Source organism: Notamacropus eugenii, chromosome 1, assembly GCF_028372415.1.
Source record: "Notamacropus eugenii isolate mMacEug1 chromosome 1, mMacEug1.pri_v2, whole genome shotgun sequence".
Taxonomy (NCBI): domain Eukaryota; kingdom Metazoa; phylum Chordata; class Mammalia; order Diprotodontia; family Macropodidae; genus Notamacropus; species Notamacropus eugenii.
This window is the reverse complement of record NC_092872.1, coordinates 266,218,448-266,243,991: the sequence shown is the minus strand read 5'-3', so window position 1 is coordinate 266,243,991 and position 25,544 is coordinate 266,218,448. Positions and strand designations below refer to the sequence as shown.

The following is a 25,544-nucleotide window of genomic DNA, read 5'->3' as shown; positions in this document are numbered from 1 at the left end:
GTCACCCAGTCAGATTCTTCATGTCCCTCAATTCACCTATCAGAATCAGGTACCAACCTCATGGGTTCCATCCTTACAACATCTTTTGCATCCACCACTGTTTCTCTACTCACATTTTAGAATCTCATCCCCTCTGAACCTCAACTATTGAAAAAGCTTCCTAACTTGGTCTCCCTGGTTCAAACCTCTTCCTAATACACAGGGACGATCATGTAACACCTCTGGTCTTAAACTCCAGTGTCGTCTATCATCTCTGGAATCAAAAATAATGCTTCTGCCCTTTACACACTGGCTCCAGCCTACCTTCCCAGGCTCCATGACGTCTTCCTTCCCTTCACAATCTCTTGCTACACCTCAAACACATTTTATCTCCTGGATATGTGTCCCCATGTCTGAAATGTTCTCTTTCATCATCTAACTCTTATAATTTCTAGTTTCCAAAATTTAAAATTCCTCAGCCTTACCTTGAAGGCATCCATAATGTGAGCCTCTCCCAATCTTATTCAATTTGACAAACATAAATTTATGGAGCTCCAACCACAGTTAGTGACAAAGAAAAGGAAGACTTCCAGTACTGAGCAGCTAACAATGAGAGAAGATAAGATAAGAGACCTAAATAGAGAAGAGTCCAGAGGGTGGACAGCAGCCAGCCAGGTGCATCCTGGGCCATCTCTAGTCCTCTTGATGAATATCAGGCCACTGGTTCCAGAAAGTTCAGGAGAACAAAGTGAGGTTGATAACCTTGCACAGCCCTCCCTCACTCAAATCAAAGTCAACTGCAAGTCATGTCATCATCTGGATGTCATGGTCCTCTTCAAGAATGAAGGACAAACACAAGGTAACATACTGGATAGAGCTTCAGGTGTGGGGTCAGGAAAACCTGAGTTCTAATCCAGCATCAGACACTTACCAGCTAGGGGACCCTGGCCAAACCAAACCTCTGGAAGAGCAGATGAGATAACATTTGGAAAGGGCTTGATCAACGTCAGCTGTGATGCTGAGGTAGGACATGGAATTGGACAGGGACCTTCAAGAAGTAGAAAGACTTCAACCGGGGAGAAGATGCATGCATTTCTATTCCAGTTGGAGCAGGTGGTTATGAACAAAGACATAAAAGAGGCAGAGAAAATTCCATTTAGGAAAACAGGGAATCATCAAATGATTATTAAGTACCTGTGTGACAACCAATATAGTAGCCATCCTGCCTACCCTATAGAAGCTTACATTCTAACAGATACAGTGAATTAGCAGCTTGAGGGCTGGGGAAGATAGGGACTTGAAATGCTTTCCGTACAGGGTTTTGGCTGCAGCATTAAGGAAGTGACGGCCAGTACTGAAATATAAGACTGGATAAGATCAAGTGAAACTATACTGTGGAGGGCCAAGAATACTAGGGCACGGACTCTAGATTTCATTCTAGAAGCAAAGCAGTGCTATAGTAAGATGGGAATGTGACTCAGAAGACTGTCCTGAGAACTGTGAGGAAGATGGATCAGAGGAAATGGAGAGGGGATTTTGATGTAACAGTCCAGGTGTGGGAGAATGAGGCTCTGAGGAACACAGAACCAGACTGGGTAAGGATATTAAAGGTTAACTGGTCGAAAACTTTCCTTCACATTGACTGCCCTCTACAATATTCCAGACCCAGACAAATGCTCACCCAAACTTGAACACGTCTATGAGTTCAACCAAAGGTGGCCCTGGAACGAAAAGGAGACTGATTACTTCTCAAAGCATAACCTCAGCTTTACTTACTAACTAGCTGCTTTCTTTACCTCATAATTAGACTATACCACATTTCTCTAACAATAATGAGGATGATAACAAAAACTGACATTTACATGAAGCTTTAAGGCAAACAATACTTCATATGCATGATCTCATTTGATCAAGGAAACAAGAGAAAGGTGAATGTTGCGGTCAGTGTTGCAGAGCTCAGAAATGTTAAGAAAATTGTTGAGACTTTGTGATCAGATCTAGCACCCTCTTCACCATGTGCAATTATACTTCTATGACAATATGTTTTCAAAGATTACCAATTCCTCTTGTAACTGCTAAATCTAGCAGGCTTCTCTCAATTTTCTCTTGGCAGCTTCTGCTACGGGCTGTCCCCCTCCTCCCTAGATACTTTCTCCTCCCTTCATTTCCATGACACTTTTCTCATTGGAGTCTCTTTCTACTTGTCAGATTACACCTTTTCATTATTCTTTGATGGTTTATTATCTATCTCTAATCCCTACTTACCCCAAGTGCCTCTCTCAAAGCTCTTTGTTTTTAATTTTGTACTCTCTCTCACTTTGTGATCTCATTAGCTCACACAGCTTCAATTTCTCCCTGATAATTACAATGACACCTCCCAAATATAGACATATACAATGAGTCCCTCTCCTGAGATCCATGAATGCTCATACTTTCAGCCACACAGGTTGGCAGCCCTAAAGTCCTCCATGACTTTCCTGCTCACTCCATCTTCACATTTCATTAGTAGTCAAAGTTTTGTTAAGCTTGTTAATTTTAGCTATGCAACATCTCTTGCAAAAATTTCTAGATACCAGTGCATGGCACTAGTTCAGACAGACCCCTGTCACGTTCTTCCTGTGGAATCTATTCAAAACGCTTCTGAATAGGAAGCTGGCTGACACTTGCTACCTCACTAATTCATCTCCAATCTCTGGCTGCCAAAATCTCAACCCCCTCTGTTGTCTTTTGGATAAACCAAGCCCTTAGCAGACTCTCTTCCAGTCAGCTCCAGACTAACTTTCTAGCTTTCTTTCAGTCAAGAGCTGGACAGAACACATGACCTCCTTTTCATAGGTTCTATATCCAGCCAAACAAGCCAACAAGATGCTCTCAGACTCTCCTCTAGGCCTATAACACCCTGCCCTTCCTACTCATCTGAGACTCTCAGCATTCTTCCTTCCAGGCTCAGTACAAGGGCATTTTCATCCTACCCAAACAGATCTTCCCTTAATTATCACCCTCTCCTTGGCCACAGGAGGTCCTAAATCAATAGATCTGAGAAGTGAAAGGGCTTTCGGGAACCAACTAGTCTAGGCCACCTCTGCCTACAAATCCATCTACATACCTTTATAGGTTGTCACAAAGCTAATTTCTTTGGGTTCTATTTAGTTCATGCTGTAAGATTTCATAAGTCTTTTCAAGTTCTCTTAAAGCTTCATAATTATTTACTTCAGTGTATCATCACATCACCATTTTTTCAGCAACTCCCCCAACTGATGAACAGTGACTGCTTCTAGGCCTCTGCCAACATGAAAAGGACTATTAGAAACATCTTTGTACTATGGGAATTTCCCTATCTTTAACCTCCTTAGGATTAATGAACAGTAGTGGGATCCCTGGCGTCAAAGGGTATGTACAGTTTAGTGACTTTCTAATATCACTCCCAAGTGTCATTAGATTCTTGAGTTTCTTTAGAGCAGGGACTTGTCTTTGGTTTTTCTTGGTAGTTCCAGGGCTTAGCAGTGTCTGCACCTGGAAGATACTTAATAAAAGCTAACTGACTTTTCCATTGGATCAATTTAAAGGAAAGTGGTTGCATTCCACTGGGGGTAGGGAAAAACAGAGAAGAAAATATAACACAACTAAGTAACTGTCAGGAAAACCAAAAGGGACAGTTTGCTACTGGGTGACAGGGGAGGATTATCAGAAAAGGTCCCTTTCATGGAAGAAGCAGCACCAGAGCTGTTAGAAAGCTCTAGATTTTGCAAGGCAAAATGAGGAAGGAGATAGAAAAGTTGTACACAGGGAACAATGAGCAAGCCAATGTGAAGGGGAGTCCTCTAATTTCATATACATTCATGTGAGCCAGATTTGTGGGGGTCTTCATATGCCAAGCTGAGAATTTCTATTTTATCCTCGAAGCAGTAGGAAACCATTCAAGATATGGGTAGGAGGAATCTCATCTGAGTTTTAGGATAATCAATTTGACACCCATGTAGAGAACGGATCAGGGCAGCTGAGTGGCGCCATAGTGCCTGGAGTGCTCCTCCCAGTCTGGAGACAGGAAGACTCATCTTCCTGAGTTCCAATCTGGTCTTAGATACTTATTAGCTGCCTGTCACTTCACTGGGCAAGTCAATTAGCCCTGTTTGCCTCAGTTTCCTCACCTGAAAAATGAGCTGGAGGAGAAAATGGCAAACCATGACAGTACCTCTGCCAAGAAAACCCCAATGGAATCATGAAGAGTTGAACACAAATGAACAAGGATAGACTGGAAAAGACAGACACACTGAGTACCAAACTGCAGGTGCCATCTGACCAGCACACATGCCCTAGCCTTCCTGTGGGTCTGTCCCTGGTAAATGAATGAAACCAAGGTGTATTAAATTCTCACAATGTACCAGGCACTGTGCTTACAACTGAGGATACCAACACAAAGAGGAGGAGAGTCCCTATTCTCTAGGAATTCACAGACTTTAATTGTTTTTTAAATTCTGAACTTGAACAACAAATAAAATGAGAATTTCCATATACATAGGAGAAAAAGAGGGCTGCACATGAAACTGTGATTATTATATCTAAATTATTTTTCTTGCTGAACCCCTAGTCTATCATTCTTCCTGGCCTTCATTCTGTTCTCTTCTGTATATTATAAAAAATGCTTCAAATGACCTGCTTCTCTCTTTTCTTTTTTTGGCTGAAGTGGTCCTAAACAAGCCCCAATTCTCCACCTTCTCTCCTCTGGAAGGCAAGGGAAGAAGGGAGGGGAGGAGATTAGGATTAAAAGAAGTATGGAGGGAATAAAACCTGGCACAACTATGATTAGTCTAGCAAAGTTAATTCCTGAACTGGCTCTATGGTTTTCTCAGAGAACTTTTAAGTCTCATGAGATTTTTCTGGCTGTCCTATCACATTGGCTGGGTTTATAGGAGAGGAATTGTACAGGGACTAGCTCTTGTGATTCACTGATAGAGAAACCTCCAGGGTCAGGAAACTCCCTCTAACACAAGTTAGCACTTTCTCAGCCAATTCCGGCCTTAGAAAGTAGCCTAGACAAGCACCCAGGTTTAGTGGTGTGCCTAGGGTCACAGAGCCATATGAAGATAATGCAAACACCCAGATTTTCTTCAGATTAACTACTGTCTAGCTACAATGCCCCATTCTGTATTTGTGAAATTGATTTGTGGACCCAAAATGTAATATAGTAACAATTATTAAGATTTGTACAACACTTTGTGCCGGCACCGCATTTAAGCACTAGATAGTGGTTACCTTACCCAATATGAACTCATTAGATGTGGCTCACAATTGTAACCTATTCAAGATCTTTCTGAAGGCTAATCCTCTCAACCATGCTATCAACACAACCTCTCTTAGCTTTGTGTGAGCAGTAAGTAGGGCACCAAAGATAAAATGTTGGACTTGGGAGTCAGGATGATCTTGATTCAAACCACATCTCAGACAAGTGCTAACCATTCTGTCTCAGGGCAAGTCATCATCTGGCCAACTCTCATTTTTTTCATCTGTACAATCTGGATAATAACAGCACCTACCTCATAAGTTACTGTCATGATGAAATGAGATAATGTATGTAAAGTACTTGATAAACTTTAATAAGAGGCAATATATGTCAGTTATTATTATTGCCCATGAGACCCTGGACAAGTCATTTAAACCTGTTTGAACCTGAGTTTCTAGAGTTATAGGATGAGGGAATTAAGTAAGAGGCCTCTTTAAACTTTTAGTCTGATCTTATGATCTATTATTACTACTCATTAAACTCGTTCTAAGGACTGCTGTCTAGCCTTTATCTCTCATCTTTCCCACAACAACAGCATGAGACACTTTTTGTTAAATGTTTTGCTAAATCCTAAATAAATTAGATTTCATTTCCCTGCCTTAGATTGAATTCAACAAGTATGTGATTAACAGTCACATTCCTGCTGTCATCATTGCCCTTCCTCTCCCTAGCTACCTGGCCAAAGTCTACCTTTCTCCTCTGATCTAAATTAAAGCCATTCCTGAGCTCCCATAGAACTTATAATGGCATTTAATCCCAAGAGGCAGTATGATATTACGTAAGGAAAACCGGGCTTCGGAGTCAGGAGAATTTGGGAAAAAATTCTACTTCAAACACATAGTGGTGTAAGAGCCAGAGCAAGGCAGTAAACTTCTCAGACCCTCAGTTTCCTCATATGTAAAATGGGGATAACAACATACAGAGTATCTCTCTCCCGGTGTTAAGATTTAGAATTAAATGCTTTATAAACCTTAAAGCTTTATATAAATGTCAACTATCTTATCAGTTGCTAATAGTTAATGCCAATTATATGATGACAGATAGAGAGCTGGATGGAATCTTTGAAGATAACCAATCCAATCCTGTTATTTTTCTAGATGTGGAAATTCAGGCCCAGAGGATTTGTCCAAGGTCACACAGGTGTGAAGTGTGAGAGACGGGAATGGAACTCAGGTACTAGGATTCCAAATAAAATATTACTTTAACAATATCTCACTTTGTACAATCCATAAAGAATGGACACTAAAGAACAGAACTGTGTTTTATCTGTTTTAAGAAATCTGTCAGGGAGATGCACAAGCACTCATGAATTTGCTGAATGAAATCACTCTTGGGATTAGTTTTTCCCCCCTTCTTTGACAGCACCTACAATATTAAAGTATAAGTCAAAGAAATGCATATTTGTTACACTTGGAAGGCAGCATTTGAAAATAAATCGAGTCATTCAACAGTGAGATGAAGAACTCAAGCTGTACAAACTTTTTGGAGTATCCCTGCTCTTAACACTTTAATTATGCTGATGTCCACATGTGATTGTCAAGAGATTAAATCTGTCATGTCTCAAATTGTGCTTTTTCTGCTTCTTGGATCACTTTTCTTGCCTGATTTACATATACATATGCACACATACAAATGTATGTGTGTATACATATATACGTATATACACATATGTATGTGGTGTTAGTCTGAATACAAATGTCACATGCCTCCCAAATTGACCTACATTATGATGTGGCCTATCATTTTTATTGTTAAGGATTATGTAAATTTTAGCATGAATGCCTATTCAATTTCGTTTCTATTATTATAAGCCTGAACCATCAAAGAAAAGAAATTCCTAATGACTTTACCTTAAAGGGATAGTATAAGGAACATGGCAGTTTTTCAAAGTCAAGGGAAGTCAGTCAAGGGAAGTCTACTTTAACAGTAAAAGAAAAGGAGGCAGTAATTTGATATCAGGAAAACAGAAGGTGAGAGGAATTGTGGGGAAGTAAGGTTTACATATATTGTGCCAGGTCTAATCCTTGCAATTCTTTGTCAACCAGACTGCTATAATTTGAGATTTTTTTAAAAGTAACATTTATGACAGTCTCTTGATTCATAAACATACATTCTCTGGGTACAAGGTAGGGAAAACCTTTAAAAATAACCCCAACTGCCTTGCCTTCCTCCCTCCAACACCCCCCCCAAAACCAAACAAAAATATGTAAAGGTACAATTAAACCAGTAATGAGATTTATTTTGTCTTTAAAAAATAGAAATGGTTATTCCTAATAATTTCTGAAAGTACATCCTTAATCAAGATGGAGATGGATGGTGGAAAGGACCACTTCTTGTTCAAGCAATCCTGTTGAGGGAGGTACAAGTAGAACACCTTGTGGAACCTTCAGTACATTTTGGACAAATTTATTCTGCTCTGCTGATACTCTCCAATTTTGAAGAAAATTTAAATGTGTTATCATAAGGTTACAGACTTACAACTGTAAAGAACACAAAGGATATACAGGGTAAACTCAATTTGCAGAAGTGGGATCTGAGGCCAGGAGTTTCAATGACTTGTCTAAGCTTTCCCAAAACAGTAGGAAGCAGTTTAGCCAATGTACTCATTTGACAAGAAACAGTGTTGCAGATGCTAATTGACTTGTCCAAGGTTGTATAGGCAACCCATGACAGAATTGGAATTTGAATCCGGTCCACCAGTTACCAAACGTTCCTCCCTCTAGTGCAGCATGCTGACATCCAAAATTCACTCTTAACTCCATCCAATGGACTTAGAGGAGACATTCTGTTCTCTCCAGAGTTATCAGTAAATGCTCCAGTGCCAAATATCAGAGACTTTCCCCAGTCTTCCTCTTCCTTGACCTCCCTCCACCTACTGACACCTTCTATCACCTAGCTTGTCAGGCTTTCGTGACACCGCTCATTCCTCCTCCTGTCTGCTCTTCTCAGACTCTTCTGGGCTCCACTTTCCTCTTTCTGCACGGTGGGAGTCTCCCCCAGTGCTGGGTCCTAGGACTTTGGCTCTTTATATGCCCTATATAAGTAACCTCATATGCTCTCATATATTTACTTGTCAGCTCTGTGACAAAATATACTTATCATTTCTGTCCCCCAAATAGCATTTCCGCACAGTGCCGGGTATACAGTAGGTAATAAATACCTGCTGAGAGATATGTGTATGTATATCTGTCTACACACAGACATGTGTAAACAGAAGGGAATTCCCAGATGAAGCCACTCCCCAAACCTTCTCTTAGACTCCTGAGACACAAAAAGCTGGGATGTATAAAAGACAGTCAATACTCCCCTCCATGGTGGAGTGGACAGAGAACTGACGTGATGACTGTGAATCTTGGGAGGCACTTTCCTCATTTGGAGAATGAAGTGCCTTCTAGCTCTAGTCTGATGAGTTTATGGCACACACACATTCTCAAGGCGCTAGGGGGCGCCATGGTGCCTGCAGTCAGGAAAACTCTTGGATCCTTTCCTTGCCTTTTGCCCAGGCTAAGTGCCTGCCCCAAGACCCAGAATCCCTGGTTATAGTTGTGCTCATTACTCAGGATGTGCCTCTGGGCTAGCTAGGCGGCGCCATAGTGCACACAGCACTGGGCCTGGAGTCTTCCTGAGTTCAAATCTGGTCTCAGACACTTACTAACTGTGGGTCCCTGAACAAGTCACATCATGCTGCATGTAAAATGAACTTGAGAAGGCAATGACAAATCACTCTATTATCTCTGCCAAGAAAACCCCAAATAGGGTCACAAAGAGTTGGGCATGACTTAACCCCCACCACCCTCTGGTATTCTGCCCTAATGTATTTCTTTAGCTCTGCTCCCACATTATCAGCGACTATGGGGCAGTTCCATCGGTCCAAATCTGTCCTCTGTCTCTGGAGCACACTACAACCCATTTGGACATCCAAGCCCACAACCTTATAGACTTCGCAAATTGTTCAATCCCTCTTCAACAGCACACTCATTCCTCCCCCAAAGCAGATGCCATGTCAAGAGTGGTATTGTTGAAGAAGCAATAGCTCTGAGTCGGGAAATGAATTCAAATCCCACTTCTGACTCTTAATGCTTGCAAAAGCAAGTCAATTAGTTTGGTTTAATGAAAATAGTCCAAGATCTGTAGTAGGGAACCCTGGGTTCACATCCTGGTTCTGTCATCTACTACTTGTGGGCAAGTCAGTTAACTTCTCCGGCCTAAGTTTCTCATCTGTAAAAGTGGAGTGTGAAACAGATAAGATCAGAGGCCTTCACCTAGAATCTGGGAACTTGGGAGAAATAAAAAGTTTGATAACTGCATTTCACTATAGTTGGTTTCCTTTATAATTACACACACACAGACACACACACATGATTTTATGCAATTAAAAAACATGCTGCTCATAGGATGAACAGAAAAGGTTAAGAACCTCTGGATTCAATGACTTCTAAATTTTACATCTATAATCCTTGGAACCCTCTAGGCCCAAGGTACTTTATCTCTTGGATGACAGCCTAAGACTAGATGGCCTCAGAGTCCTTCAGGTTCCAGATCTATGCAAAGTCCCCTATACCTTCTCCCCCTCTCCTCACATGCCATGGCAGTCCTCCCTATTTCATTGCCTCTGAACTAGACTGCTCTAAGACACCAATGGCTCCCCTGCAATCAGTCTTTCTCCAGTCCAATACATCCTCTATGTTAGAGGCCAAAATAATCTGACTATTCAATGGCTTTCCATTGCCTCTAGAATAAAAACGCAAACGCTTCAGCGTTCAGATTTTCCTTTCTAGGCCGATTTCATCTCACTCCCTGGCAGTCAACTGTGCAGAAAAGCTGGGTAACTCTCTGCTGACACAAGCCCCCAAACACCCTGCCCTGAGTGCCATGATATGGAATGAACTCCTTTTCCAGATCTCAATCTCTTACAAGTGTTAGCTTCCTTCAAAGCTTAGGTACTTACTCCCTTCCTAGGGAAGGCCTTCGATAACCTCAAGGTGAAATTGTCAGTACTCTCTTCTTCCTCAATTTATCATTAATTCATCTGCTTAGCATTTTCCTTTGACCTCTGTAGCCTATTTAGGCACCATAGTTGGACTATGTTGAAAACTAGTCAAACTACTTTGGAGGCAGCTAGGTGGCAGAGTGGATAAGAACGTGGGAACTGAAGTTGGGAAAACCTGAGTTCAAATTTGACCTCAGACACTTAATAGCTCTGTGACCCTGGGCAAGACACTTAATTTGTTTGCCTCTGTTTTCTCATCTGTAATGGGGATAGTAAGATCCTCTACCTTGCAGAGTTGTTGTGCAGGTCAAATGAGTGCGTAGCATATAGTAAGCACCATATAAACATAGCATTTTATTATTGTGGATCCAGGATGGACTCAACTTCTTGAGTTCAAATCTGGCCTCAGACACTTACTAGCTGTATGACTAGCTGTGTGACCCTGGGCAAGTCACTTAACCCTGTTTGCCTCAGTTCCTCATCTGAAAAATGAGTGGGAGAAGGAAATGTCAAACCCCTCTAGTATCTTGGCCAAGAAAATCCTAAATGGAGTCATGAAGAGTCACAAAGTAACTGAACAACAAACAATAATATTACTATTTAGCTCAAATTCTGAAACATTTTAAGATTTAAGTAATCTCTACCGGCAGTTTCAAGGGTTTCGGATGCCTCACACTTGAAAGATGATGATATCAGCTTAAGATTTTGATTTTGGAAGTTGGATGTGGATAAAGATCTGACTCATTCCAGGTATAAACACCTGGACCAGGCTGCTGCTGCTTCTTTTTTTTTTGCTAAAACTTTCTAGAAATTTTATTCCAAATGCACAGAAAACAGAAAGGCCAGGACCAGTTCTACCAGGCAAAACTTTACAAAACCATTAAGACAACAGAGGAAATGGACCCTCTCCCTTTCTTTTGTATTAACCCAAAGTCTATTCTCTTGAATGGTAGGAAGCATAGAAATGTATATATCCCTGGCTCTAAATCTGCATCAGCTCATTATGATTCACTAGCCTAAAGTAGAAATATTCATACAGTTCCAAGAGGCAGTGATTCTGACTCTAGGAAATATAACCTACCAAACAACTGGAACATAAGAATGAAATAACAGAAATTATCACAGTGAAATGTCTGAGAAATCCAGTAAAACATGTTGACTTTGCAACAAACAATTCTATGAATGATCTTTGTCAAACAGCTTCTAAATTGTGATCACTAGAGGATCCCTAACCAATCCAGTTTAACAGATGAAATGCCTTCAACTTTCAGATTAACAAGTAATCTCTTCCATTTCCTCTACTTAACAACCAACCTCTAAGCTTCAGGTATACATTTGGCAATCAGTCAGAAAATCCTAGCAGAAGGGCTCCACATGATTTTTAGGAACAGCTCTCCAAACAACTTTCTGTTCTATAGCTATTACTTTTTGTAAAATTAACTGGAAAACTTAGGTGTAAATGGCTCATAACATTTTCAACCTTTGTGTTCTCACAAAGCAAATTTCTTAAACGTAAATATTTCAACGACGTTTAATTAAAGAAGGAATAACACAACCAAGAGGTCCAAAGCTAAATTATTTTTTTTTTTAAAAAGCATGAAATATACTTGGAAAAAAGCAGCCGCACCATGTTTTTTTCCCTTCTTCCTCCCTGGCCAGTTTAAAAAACACAGGAGTTCCCTCCTACTTCAGTACTTTTCCCTTCCCCCTCTACTTCAAAGAAGCAGTCAGTGCTGCCAGGCAGAATCAGGAAAACTAAAAGGAGGAAGTAGGAATTTATGTGCACACAGAAAACAGACCATAGCAAGCTATTTCACAGTGACCTAATTAACATGCTTCAGTACCATGGGACCTCAAGAAGGGTGGTTTAATTTTATTTTCATTCGGCCCTTTTCCTTCTGAACAAAACACAAAACAAAACAAAAAAACCATACACAAAAACCAAAACCTGAAAACTACACCCACTCTAGTGGTAGTTTCTCCCTCTCCTTATCTAAAAACTGAATGAATCAACTATTTTAACTCAGTCAGATACATTTATGATGTGGAAAAGTCTCTCTGACAGGACTAATATGGGCAGGATTTAAACTAGTGTCCTTAAGGCAATCTGTAATAATACCAGGAGAGTTATTCTTTCTTACTGGACAATAAAAAGAGAACAGGTTCAAAGAAAATCATTATTAATAGTATTTACCACATATCTGAAACATAATGATTAGATGGCATCCAGTTATAAAGAGGAATAATAAAAGGTCATTTGAAAATAATAGGACTTTTGGGACCTCCCATACTAGACCACAGCTACCATGATATAATGCTTGAAAGTTTGCAAAGTGCTTTACATCCATGATCTCATTTGAACCTCATAACACAGTAAGTTTGGTGCTATTATCTCCATTTTACAGATGAGAAAACTGAGGTTGAGAAGTTTAAATGACTTGCCCAAGGTCACAGAGCTAATAAATCTCTCAGACAATATGTGAACGCAGGCCTCTCTGACTCCAAATCCAGTAAGTACCAGACAGGCCAACCTATAAACGTGGAAACTGACACTCAGACTCAAAATAACATTCTACCACTATGTCAATATGAATATGGCTACTTTTTAAGAAGCTAAAATGAGTATCACACCTAGAGCAAGGGTGAGATACATGCTTGTATGTGAACAGACTGCACATAAAACCAAATCACTGATCAGCAAGGAACTGCAAGCAAGGAAAAGATGGGCTATCCTGTGGCAAAGAATGAGCAGTAACAGGTAAACAGCCTCAGTCCTCTTAGGGTGTGGTGATAATGCCAGGAGAAAGTGAAAAAGCCTTCAGCACACTGGGCACCAAGCTTTTGGGAAAGCATGGATAAAAATTATACATGAAAAGGAAATGGAAGGCATGGATAGGTTGCCATCTGTATCTCTGGAAAGAACTTCTGAATCAATCATTAAGTTAAAAGTTAACAGAGTATTTTAAATTCAATTTTTAAAAATCAGAAAAATAATGGGGATTTTTACTTAATCATCACTTTCTTAGGTCAGCCAAAACTTTCCTTTAACCACATAAAGGTACCCTGAGGTTGAAACTGTTAAGACACTATTTACCAAAATCCATGCCAGTAGCAGCTACATGTTTAAGATGCCAAAGAATTTATTTAATGTAATGTTTGGACAAGTGGTTAGAGAACAATATTCTGGGATAAAGCTACACACCACTTGCATCCTATAAATCGTTCCTTAACACAGCAGAAACTTACATCTTATTTGGATGGAGCTAAGAAAAGAAATAGTATCTCAACCGTAACTATTTGTTGACTGAATAGAAAACTGTGATCTATTTACTAATATTTGAAATTCTTAAAAAATGTTCTCACATTTTGGGATGTGTTTCTTTAATATAAGTGTACTTAAATATTTAGTATAAAATGTTAAGTAAATATTGCTAGAATCAGAAGGTATTTTAAGGGACTACTTTTAGCTATTCATTAATATTTTTACTCACCTCCAAAGTATAGTTACCAATCTACACCAAAAGATTATTTAATAATGGATCAAATGATAGAGTTTAAAACATTCTGTAAATCAATAAGTGATATACAAATGTCAGCTATAATTAATAGAAGATTCCCATGTTTTAATTTGATTTTCCAAAAACAAACAAAACCTGAATAGAAAATCAGAAATGCAGTTAATTATATATGGAAGTTGAATACAAAATGGGCACCATAGTTTCTATTACCTCTAAAAACTTCCTAAGTTCTCAAACTGTAACACATGAACAGAGTACCATAGAATTTAAGTAACTAGTTGCCTAGCTCATTCAGGGAACAACAATTCCTATCACAAGAGAAATAAAGAATGGTTAAAGAACTAAGTGAGTCAGCCTTCTCATGGAAGTCCAGAGGCTGACACTGATGTATGTACATTGGCAGGGTGGCTGAAATGATTTATAAAACATACAAATACTCAGACTGCCAATATCACATAAAAGAGACTCTGGCTTCTGATAAAAAAAAAAAAAAGAGACCCCCAAAATAAAAATAACTCATCAAGAGCAGAAGATGACTTAACTTTTAAAATGGAAAACAAAAAGGAGAGATATTAGTGCTTTCTTTTAATCAGTACCATAAATAAGAAATAAAAGGCAAGGCCACCAGGCCACCTGACAAGAGTTCATTTTCAGGTCATTTTCTTTACTTATTTCACTTCCCCAAATCAACTTCAAGATGAGAACCCTTCAAAGATCCAACTTAAAGCAACTATTTCTCCACTGGAAAAGAAACATTTACCAAAAAGTGTGTAAGCTAAAAGTGACAGCTGAAAGGTCTCTCCCCACAAATTCAACTGGGTCCCTGCCTTTGGATGGATTTATGGCTACATTTCAATAGCATCAAAAGAGCAAAAGAAAACTGGCCTTTTATGGATATCATCAAGATGATGCAGTAGGAAAAAAAATACAACTTAGTGAGACTTCAAAATAGGAAACAGCATGTGTACTGAGGGAACCATTCATTTATTTGGAGAGAATGAAGTAACAACAAACAGCAGAAGCATTACACTAATATAATTCCCAAGGTATTATGGCTTTATAAACAACAAAAGCACACTGTTCAGTAACTCAAGTCCTGGCACCATGCATTTAATCACAGTCCTATGTTCATATTCTGAAAACAACTATAGGTAAGTAGGAATGTTGACACCCCAAGTTTTTTTTTTAAATAAAAAAAGCATTTTCAGTAAAATAATCCCTCTTCCTATATTTACTTACAATGAAAAAACTATGTAATATTTCACTTCTGAAGTTTTTTAAGTGAGGGAAATCAATGTCATCTGATAACATACATGAAAATGTACTTGCAGAGGAACTAACAAGTATATTAAGACAGTTAGTTTATTCAGGACTATTTTTAAAAACTATAATACAAAACGTAAATTTTCTCTATCTTACTGAGAACTAAAAAATAAAAACAACCCATTATTTACAGTTTTGTATGTGGGTTATTTCCAGGTGCCTTAGACAAGTACTAAAATTTATAAAATATTTTTCTAATTGAATATTACAGATTAGGAAGCTACAAACAACTTAGGAAATGCTTCCTAAATGCAAATTTGAAATCAGAGGCAAAAGCCATTATTTCCTTATGCTATTCAAAGATAATTTTTAAATAAAAGCTTCTTTTTTAAAATTCACAGCACATATATGAAATGACCCCACTTTTAACTATGTACTATTTGATGTGTAACATTTAGTAACCACTCCAAATTCTTGAAAATCCAAGGTAAGAGACAATCACAATCTATGTAATAACCAATCTGTCATTTGCCAAGAACTGACTGATCATAAACTTAACCCACAAAGAGAGAATCAACTTTCTCACATGCTGATACTAAGACATATTATTTTCTAAAAAGTCATTGACTCCTTACCTGTTAGGGCTGAAAGGCGCTATCTTCAGTTATAAAATCGACTTGTTTATCGACAAAAGAATTCTACAGCAGCAGTAGAACTTTTTCCAACTAGAGGTTTAAAAACCTGAGGGAAAAATGAAATACATGTTAACAGAACAGATTACCTCGATTTTATATTCAAAACGGCAAGCAGTATAATTTGATAATTTCATTATTACTGTGGCCTACAGAGCACTGGTATATTATTTTAGAGAACACAACTTCAATCAATGTTTTACACACATTTCTGGCTTATTTTCACCAATAACCAACCAAAGACTCTCCAAGCAACAGGATGCAGAAGGCTTTTAACTCCCCACCCCCACCCAGACACAAAGTGAATTCCAGATGCATCCATAAAGAGGGGGGAGGGGAAGAAGAAAGGGAGAATAAGGGAAGAAGGCATAAAAGAACACTCAACTTCCAATGCATTACATCTCTTTTTCTCCGCTGTCTCTTACAAAAAGCAAAACTCAAGTAATTTATTTTTCCCAAGCAGGACTATTTCTTTTCTGCGGTAAGCAAGAATTTGTAAGTAAAATCTTGTGGCTGACTTGAATTCTTTTATTTGGGCATAAATATAAATGCACAAAAAAGCAGGTGGGAAGTATTCAGCTTAGTTCAGGAATGCTGAATTTGAAGCTGCAAACTCCCCCCCCCCCCCCCCCATTAAAACCCTCTGAAAATGTTCCGGAGTTGTGAAAGTGGAAATGTCATTCACCCTCTCGCAGACTTTTGGTAGTACCTTTAGTGTAAAACACCAAAGTTGAGAAAACAGGGATTTGGAAAGGAGATATACACAATTCGTTTCTAATTAATTTAATTCATATGGAGAAATAAGACCCTTATTCTGGGAACAAATTATGCAACGAAACACTTCTATCACCTGTATCTCAAGTGAGACATCCCTCCAGGTACAAAGTCATTTGTGCTTTCCCAGATTCTCTGGCAGGTTTTTCTGCCCTGGTTTTTAACAGAAAAATCTGGGGTAAAGAAGTCCATTTGACCTAAGCACATAACCAGTAAGTGAAATTGGGGAGAATTGTTTTCAAAGTGATAGGCTAGACTTTTAATTCTGACTGGGAGCTTAAGGAGTTAATGTCTAACAATTAAAAATCCTTTTTGCAAACTGCAGTAGTTCTCAGGACGATAAGAGCTGGCATTTATGTAGCCCTTAAAGGTGGACCAAGCACTGGGGGACATTCTCATTTGATCTCCGGCCCTTATGTCCAAAAAAGTTTAATACAAAAAAATGCAAGTTTAACAAACTGATACTGCTCAACCAAAAAAGGCCAGCATCAGAAGATCTTCTCTTCTGTGAAATACAAATGATTACTGAGAAAATATCTTGCTATACTGTTAGTTCTTGGTTAACTCCAAAAGAGATCTCCAGAACCAGTCATGTTTGTGTGCAATGTCATTCATGCTGACTGTAGGGTGTACTCATTTCCCTCGGGAGTCCAAAACCTCACTAATCTATCACAGTTGACTGTTCTTGTTTTACTCAAGACAAAAGAGGGAACCAACACCTCCTGTGTGTGCCAAGCACTGTGCTCGTCCTACTCATGCCAAACAGAAATTTCCTTTTATATTGTAAGTGAGGTGAGGGCAGCAGTATCTTCTCTTTGCACATGACCAGCTCTATCACATATGAAGGCAGGTGGCATTACAGGAATTGTTCTGTCCCTTAGGAAAGACTTTCTTGCCTTTCCATGTATTGGCAGATTTTAGGTCAAGTTATTTAATTTGTGGTAAGAGATACAGGAATACTCTGCTGAAAAAAATTTTAACGTTTAAACGTAATCAAAGTTGTATTTGTCCTTAAAAGGCACATTATTGGTCAAATGTTCACAAATGACTTTATAATCTAAATGAATAGAACTGAAGGGTGGGGGGGTGGGGAAACCGGAGCAAACTTTCCTAGTTTATTTCTCCTCTTCTCTCTAGTTGCATAAGGAATACAGGTGGTTTGCATTTCCTATGAGACCTAGTCTTTTTTTTAATTTGAAAAACACATTCTTCAACAACCTCTCACAACTCTCTCTCAACCCAGGTCGGACGGTTGTTCCACAAGCAACAATCACGGTTTTCAAGAAAATTGAAACTACTGTCATCTATGGACTGATTAGGGCAAAAGAGCCACATCTCCGCACACCAATTATGTCTTAACATTTCTCACGCTACAAGCTACTGTAAAATTGGGGTTCCCAGACTTCAGGCCGGTTCTGTTAGCTGGCCAACGTACTTGTCGGACACTCCAGCCAAGCAGAAAACGCACAATGACGCTATCCTCAGCACTGACGACGTTATCAGAAAAGAAATGGCCATGACTTACAGTTTCGAAATTGTGTGACCCAGAGTTTGTTTGCCGATAAACAGCTATCGCGCGGGAGTTCACCCACTGGCGGAGTCATAGCTCCCCGTTTCCAAAGCCCTGCTTCCCATTTCCCTGACGCGCTACCGCGCGCCGACCCGGGCACAAGGAGCGCATTTGCTTCTAATGAATGAGAGCCCACCAGGCCCGCGCGGTCCCTTCCTACTTGGGTCTAAAACAATAGCGCTCCCTCCGGCTCGGACCTGAGGACCGGGGATCACGCGTCCGTGTCCGCCCAGACCCCGAGCGCACGGCCACCTCGAGCGGGGCGGGCGCCCGGCTGGGCACGGTGCGCGCGGCCCGACGGCCCGGGCCCCCCGTCCCCCTTCCGTCTAGGGCTCCGCGCGGTACCGCATTCCATTCCCCTGAGAAAAAGCGTAAGAGCCAAACCCCCCGGGCCCGGGACCAGGCTGGCCATTTAAAGTGTCACCGGAAATGCCCCAAATTAGCCGGGCGCTCCCCAGGGCGCCCCCAAAGTTCCCAGAGAGCGGCCGGGGGGGCCCCTAGGGCCGAGAAGGAAGCCCGGACAAAGGAGGAGCCGGGGCCGGCCCGGGGCACCCGCCCGCCCGCCCTTTGCCCCGGGAAGTCGCGGGTGGAGGAGAGAAGGGGGAGCGCTGTTACCTGGCGCGGGGGATCCCCCCGGCTCGGCCGTCTGGGGTCCGAGCGCAGCCGAGGCCACGAGCCGGGCGGCTCACTCCCCCTCTGCGGTCCGCCCGGGCGGCTCGGGCGGCGGCGGGGGCCGCATCCTCGGGCGGGACAAGCGGACGCCTGGGCCAGGGCCGCTTACATGGGTAGGGGGGGCGCGGGGGCCATGGGCCGGGAGGTCCGAGGTCGGGAGGAGCGGCGCTGCGGCCGGCGCGAGGCGGCGGGGGCTCCGGCTCTGGGTCCGGCGCGCGGAGGAGAGCCCGAGGAAGCGGACGGGACGCGAGGGCAGGCGGGCCGAGGGAGGAGGCGGGGGCGGGGGCGAGGCGAGGGAAGGGGCGGCGCTCGGCAAACTGTAACTAATGGGGCGTCACAGGTGCGGAGGGAGTCACTTCCATCCCGGGTCCCGGGGCAGACGCGCCGGGACTCTCGGGGCCCGGTCTCGGCGTAGACAAAGGCGGGCCCGGGGCCCCGCACGTGCCCGCCTGCGCCTCCTCCTGCCCGTCCCGGAGCGCCCCAATCGAGCGATCCCCGCCCGCAGGAAGGCGGAATGGAAAAGGTGACGAGGCGATCCTTCTGGGCAGCAAAGGAAAACCACGTCTCCAAGTTCTCCCGCTTTACCAATGCAGTTCATGCAAGTACGGGGAGGACCGAGGGCCGAGGCGTGCCCTGCACCGGGCAAAGTCTCTGCCATCACCGTCTAGAACCCCCGCCTACGAGGGGCAGGCAGTCACTTCCACCTCTTAAAATGCAGAAGAAAAAAAAGTGCTGACAGTTCTAAATTTATCTGAGCACTTTATAGGAAGTCAACTTTTTAAAGTTAACAAAAAAGTTTCGAGATTTAAAAACAACTGAAAACTCAACGTTGATCGAAAAGCTACTAAAATTTCCACGACTTGCAGTCAGGTCTCGGTTCTGATGATAGAAGACAGAAGCATTTTCTAGCTCTTAGTAGGCCACCAAGTGCTTTTGCAGGTCTTATCTCATTTGATCCACACAGGAACCTTGTGAGGTAAGAGCTTTATTATCTCCATTTTATAAATGAGGAAACTGAGCTTGAGAAACATTAAGAGACTTGCCCAGGGTCACAGCGAGTAAGCGTTCCAAAGCAGCCCTTCCTGATTCCAAGCCCAGCACGTTCTATCTAATGCCTAGTCGAGCGGCCTGGAAAGCATTAGAGACCCTGCATTCTCAAAGCCACTTTAGGGATCAGTGATGACAAGGCTACAAACAAGCGTGGACCTTCAAGTGATATGCTAAAATCTTTAGTTACTTGAAAAAAAATCCATTTTAAAACTACATGTCTAATTTATGTTTCCACTTCCCTCTTTGTGTTCAAAACAGAAATTCTCTTTCCCCCCAAATACACTCCTCTCCCTGACTCATTTATTTCTGTCCACCACACCTCCCAGTTCTGTTCACAACCTCCTCACTGCACCCCCCCCCCCCATTCCACCCTTCCACTCATACTGTAGGTCTATAAGCTTCCACATCTATTTCTTTCTCTACTCCATGTCTCACCTGCCCCCAAACTCAGGCCTTCCTGGCTTGTCAAATGGACTACTGCAATACACTCTTCATTGATCTAACTGCCTCAAATCTGTCCCAATCCACAATCTCCTTTCCACAAGTGATCTTTGTAAAACATAGGTCAGACCATGTTCCCTCCAACCTCAATAAGCTCCTTATCACCTCTAGAATCAAGAAACCATTCTACCTGCCTTGTAAAGCCCTCCCTAGCCTGGTTCCTACCCTCATTTCCAAGCCTGATACATAACAGGGGGTTAATCAATGTTTATTGATTGACTGATCTCTTGATGGTCTCTTTGATGGAGGTAAAGCAAGCCTTGTTCCTTCTCCAGTTTCCATGCCTTTGGCACTGGCTGGTCCCTCAAACGAAATGCAACACTTCTCAAAACTGGCTTCACAGACTACTATAATGCTATGTTCAAAGGTCAGCTCAAGGGTCACACCTTACATAGAGTCCTTTCCAATCACCCTGTCTGGAATGCTTTCTCCTCCCCTGGAAAATTACTTGTTATTTACTTTGCATATATTTTGTATATTCTTCAATCTAAGACTCTGTTACATTTTTATGATATCCAAATGAAAAGCTAAACCACACTATCCCAAGTTCTGATTTCTAACAACTCTTTTAAGAAGTGGCATGACACAGCAGGGCGACAGGGGTGAGTGCTGGCCACATATACACACTTTTTAGGGTTCCCAAGTGATGCTCTAAGACAATAAACTGCAAAGTACTGGGGAACTTTCAGAAGCACAGGTAGCTCTTCTACACTTAGGGAAATCAAAGAAACAACTAAAAAAAGCCACCAAGTCAGCAGCCCAAGGTCTAAATCTCAACTCCTCCGCTACCTGGGTGATCTACCTCTCTAGGGTCCTGTGACATTGCTCCCTCCTGGCTCTCCTTTGGCTTTGATGGGCTCCCTTCTTTGTCTCCTTTGCTGGATCTTCAACCACATCAGTGCCCATATTTCAAAAATCTTTTCTATGCAGATGACCCTCAGATCTACTTGTCTAACCCTATTTGTCTATGATGGCTTTCGATCTCAGGCCTCCCACTGACTGTTAGATAGCTTGAAATGCATGTCCTATAGACATCTTAAACTCAAACAACTACAGCCAGCATTTATATAGCCACTGCTGTGTGCCAGGCACCATGTGCTAAGTGTTTTACAAATATTATTTCATTTGATCCTCACAACAACTCACGTAGGTAGGTGCTATTATAATACCCATTCTGCACTCGAAGAAACTTAGGCAAAGGTTAAATGGCCTGCCAGAGGTCACAGACAGGAAGTGTCTGAGGCTGAATCTGAACTTAGGTCTTCCTGACTCCAGGCCCAGGACTTGATCTATTGTGCAACCTTGATATCTATCCAAAAGTCTAAAACTAAACTAATTATCTCCCCCCAACTTAAGGGCCTAGAAGGTCATATGTGACCCTGAGCCAGAAGGTTCCTCACTCCTGCTCCAGAACATCAGTTATGTCTTTTGCAAAAAGGGAAATCTAAAATGGTGAGCCTTTTTTTTTAAAAAGGCAAAAGATCATCAACCTTTTTAAGTCTTAGCTATTCACTGCAGCCTCTAGGTTTTATATATGATTTGAGGGAAACAGGAGACAGGGCAGAAAAAAAGAGTGCTGTAGACAGTGTCCTCTCCAAGCTCAGAATTAGCTCTTTTGAAATTTTGCTAAGTGTAGAACTTGGGAGTGATCTGTTAGACAGGATCTGTTAGGATTAGGGTTTTACAGGAAATAAAAGGACTTTCCAAAGGCAACGGAAGTGACAGAACACCAAAATAACACAGTTCAAGTTGCCTCAGAGCTTCTTCACTAGGTAACTGACATCACAGAAGAGCTAAGGACAGTCCACGGCCCAGGGGGACTCCTAGCCTTGCAGGACAAAAACCCTACAGCAGCAGAGAGGATGTGAAAGCAGCCGGGTAGGGATTAACAAAGATTAGCAGTGAGATCTTCTGACATATAAATTGCCCCGACCACCTGAACTCTGTGCGTTTGTGTAGTATCTGTCTATCTGATGTGTGTTTTCTGGTTTAGCAGTATTCTCTCCATGTGGACCCCAGAAGTTCTCTGGGTTCCCTGTCTGTGTCCCTTACTTTTCTGAAGGTATGGTAAATTAGAAGGAGATGTCCTATTGTACATGGCAAGATCTTTCTTGTCACTTACTCTATTCTGTTGTTTGATTACATATCTTTTGTTGTGACCCCGAATGATATGGATAGCATAGTTAAAATAAACACCCTAATGAAGGCTTATAAGGGTCGGACTGCATGCAGCCTGCTGAGAAAGTGGGACCCTGGAGGGTCAAAAGCCTCATAATACTTGTAATATCTACTTCCCCAGGTTGTTGTGAGGAAAGATCTTTCCAAACATTCAAATGCTATATAAATGTAGACTAACTCTTGTTGATATAAAACAATAAAACTCATCTAGGTAGGGCCCCTGTTTTCATATGAACTATCAACATCATTCTGAAAGACAAAAAAGTTAAGCAACAAAAGTGTCACACAAAAGCAGTGTCACATTTTATAGGAGATTCATCATAATCTGAGAGAAGCTGCCAAGGCTCTAACACAGTGTTCAAATACTACTGGATTAATTTCATTATTAGGCAGAAATATGGTAAAGTCATCTAACAGTCACCTTTGCTCCTTGGAACAACCAGGCCCCAAAGGAATCAAACAGCACACAACACTACACTTAGCTAACAATCCATGACCTTTAGTTAGCATCCTGGCTCTCTGCCACAAGGTTCCTATGTTCTTGGCAACAGAGGATGCTCAAGTTTTTAGGAAAATATTCAAACTACCTCATAATTGATATTTAAAAACCCCCCAACATTCCAGCCATCCTTGAGAGGGAGATAACTTTTTACAACTATGGGAAAAATATAGTGTCAGCTGCTTGTTATACATGCTAACACAGAGGCATAGAAATGTAGTTAATTGAAAAGATAATTTAAAATATATTTGGCTTTGAAATAGGGGTAGAGGGGGGGAAACAAGTATTTATATAGCACAGATACCATGTGAAAGACAATGTGCTAAGCACTTTTACAAACATCTCAGTTGATCCAGAGAGATAGGTGCTATTATTATCTTCATTTTACTATCCTCATTAAGGAAGTAGGTAAATGAAGATCAAGTGGCTTGCCCAGGATCACACAGTTAATATGTGTCAGGCCACATTTGAGCTCAGATATTCCTGACCCTAGGCAAGGTGGATTAGGCGTTGGGCTCGAGGTGGGAAGATTCATCTTTCTAATTTCAAATTTGGCCTGAGACACTCACTAGCTTTAGGACCCTGGGAAAATCTTTTCACTGTTTTCCTCAGGTTCCTCAAGGAAACTCCAAATGGGGGCATGAAGAGTTGGACATGACTGAGACTCAACAACAACAACTCCGGACTCCATGCCCAGGGCTCTATCCAGTGTGACCAGTTACCTCTAAAATGGGCCAATGGATCAATTTTTTGGCCACAGCAGTTCCCTAAAGGTTGTGTTTCCCATTTGTGTTGATTGTACTGATTATCTAAAAAGACAGAATAAAGCATTTTCAAGTACGGGTTTGCATGACATTCCAACACATCAAACAGAATAACAAAATGTGAAGATCTCATTTGGAAGCAGCTAAGAAGGTGCCCAATTTCATCAGGGATCAGGGATTTCTGTTCAATTCCCTGTTCTTCACTGCTTGCAATTGGTGGAATTTTTTCAGTCTCTCACTAATAAAAAAAAAAAAATATCACAGTGGGAGATGAGTTGTCCTCTCTACCACTAAGCTTATTTCACCTGCTCATATTGTCCCTAACTGATAGAGAAAGGAAAGTGGTGAGTTGCTACTTCATCTTTTTTTTATTGAGAAGGTGGTTAAGGGTTGGTTTCTAGTACTAACTTGACCTGCAACCTCAAACTACCTTCTAGCTTTAGTTTGGCAGCAGGTGTGAACAACAGAGCAGGTTGGAAAAAAAAAAAAAAGGCAGGGACTGAAAGAGTAGTTTACTCTGGGTCCCCAGGCAATGACTGGATCACATCATAGAATACTGACTAGACACCCTCCATCTTTCTAAATGTGACTGACTCAGTGACTCATTCAGTTGTATCCAACTCTTCATGACCCCATGGACCACATCACACCAATACTGTTTTACTGTTCATCTGTTTTTCTTGGCAAGGATACTGGAATGGTTTTGCCATTTCCTTCTCCAAAGGTCTTCTCAGATCTTCCTGATTCCAGGCCCAGGCACTCTATCCATTGGGCCATCTCAGCACAAACTATTTTTCTTGGTCAATGAATCAATCAATCAATCAGTCAATCAGCCAATAAATATTAAACATCTACTATGTGCCAGGTATTGTGCTAGGCTAATGATGGATGAAGAAACAAGACTAATCAAAGGCAGCACTTTCTTGCCTGATTTCTCCCTGGGGATGTCTGTTATACACAGCTGAAAAAAAATCTCAAAGCTTATGACCTACCAGGTCTTATAATTCAAGGACCTCTTCTAAACTGAACACATATATATCTTAAATAGTGTAGTTTAAGCCACTACTTTGGGAAAAGTCATCATATTATGAAGATTTACCTAAGCCAACTATATAGGTCGCTTCATTTTGCTCTGAATTACCAGAAAGTTTATACTTCAAAAATTATAGTATTTTATAACTTACAACTATGTGGCCTCATCACAAGAATTTTTATGATGGTGATGATGATGATAATGATAATGAGCATTTAATATAACACTTTAAGATTTATAAAGCACTTTACTAATATCTCATTTTATCTTTATGACCACCTTAGGAGGTAGGTGCTATTTACATTTTGCACATGAAGAAACGGAGCTAGACAGAAATGAAATGACTTGCCCAGGGTCTCATAGCTAAAAGTATCTGAGACTGGACTTGAACCCATGTCTTCCTGATTACAGGTGCAGGGATCCATCTACTGGATCACACAGCTGCCTAAAGCCAATTTACCTGTGAATTTCTTCCACATAGGGCAATCCTAGAGAAGAAATTCATGGCACCACTGTAGATTCTCAAGTGTTCTTCACTTTAAAGCCTTTGAAGACCAACTATGCCACTGACAGGTTATATAATCTGCCAAGTGATGGCACTGTCACACTGCCTCTAATATGCAAGTCTCTCCCATCAATCTAGCCCACGGTTTCTCCAACTAAAGATAAGGGCCAGTGCACAGTCCCTAACCATGGCTGTAACCCTTAACCTTGCTCAGATCCTGACTCTCTCAATGGCATTTCCACTTCTGTCCCAGTGGCAGTCTCACAGAGGCCAAG

The 25,544-nt window shown here is 41.3% G+C and overlaps 2 protein-coding genes across 21 annotated transcripts in view; one reads left to right on the top strand and one right to left on the bottom strand.

Moving 5' to 3' along the window:
• The window catches only part of JMJD1C (jumonji domain containing 1C), a 241,669-nt gene that overhangs the window by 82,750 nt on the left and 133,375 nt on the right, over positions 1-25,544 (bottom strand). For 14 of the 20 annotated variants that reach the window (XM_072628823.1, XM_072628825.1, XM_072628837.1 and 11 more), the window contains one exon: positions 15,667-15,772. The gene's annotated coding sequence lies outside the window, so the exon portion shown is untranslated. Of the gene's footprint in view, positions 1-1,660; positions 1,701-15,666; positions 15,773-18,682; positions 18,817-25,544 lie in introns of those variants that run through there. The other 6 variants (XM_072628832.1, XM_072628826.1, XM_072628830.1 and 3 more) reach the window with 3 other exon arrangements.
• On the top strand, positions 1,488-23,807 carry LOC140516961 (uncharacterized). Its single transcript, XM_072627836.1, has 3 exons — positions 1,488-1,574; positions 18,246-19,715; positions 23,580-23,807. Exons 1-2 carry the CDS (start codon positions 1,488-1,490, stop codon positions 19,152-19,154), a joined length of 996 nt encoding a protein of 331 aa, XP_072483937.1. The 3' UTR covers positions 19,155-19,715; positions 23,580-23,807.

Bases quoted from the DNA above. Each gene is read 5' to 3' on its own strand.
- LOC140516961 (XM_072627836.1), top strand. From the start codon at position 1,488: ATGGATCAGAGGAAATGGAGAGGGGATTTTGATGTAACAGTCCAGGTG. The intron at 1,575-18,245 runs GTAAGGATATTA...CTAAAACAATAG, and splicing joins GGAACACAGAACCAGACTGG to CGCTCCCTCCGGCTCGGACC.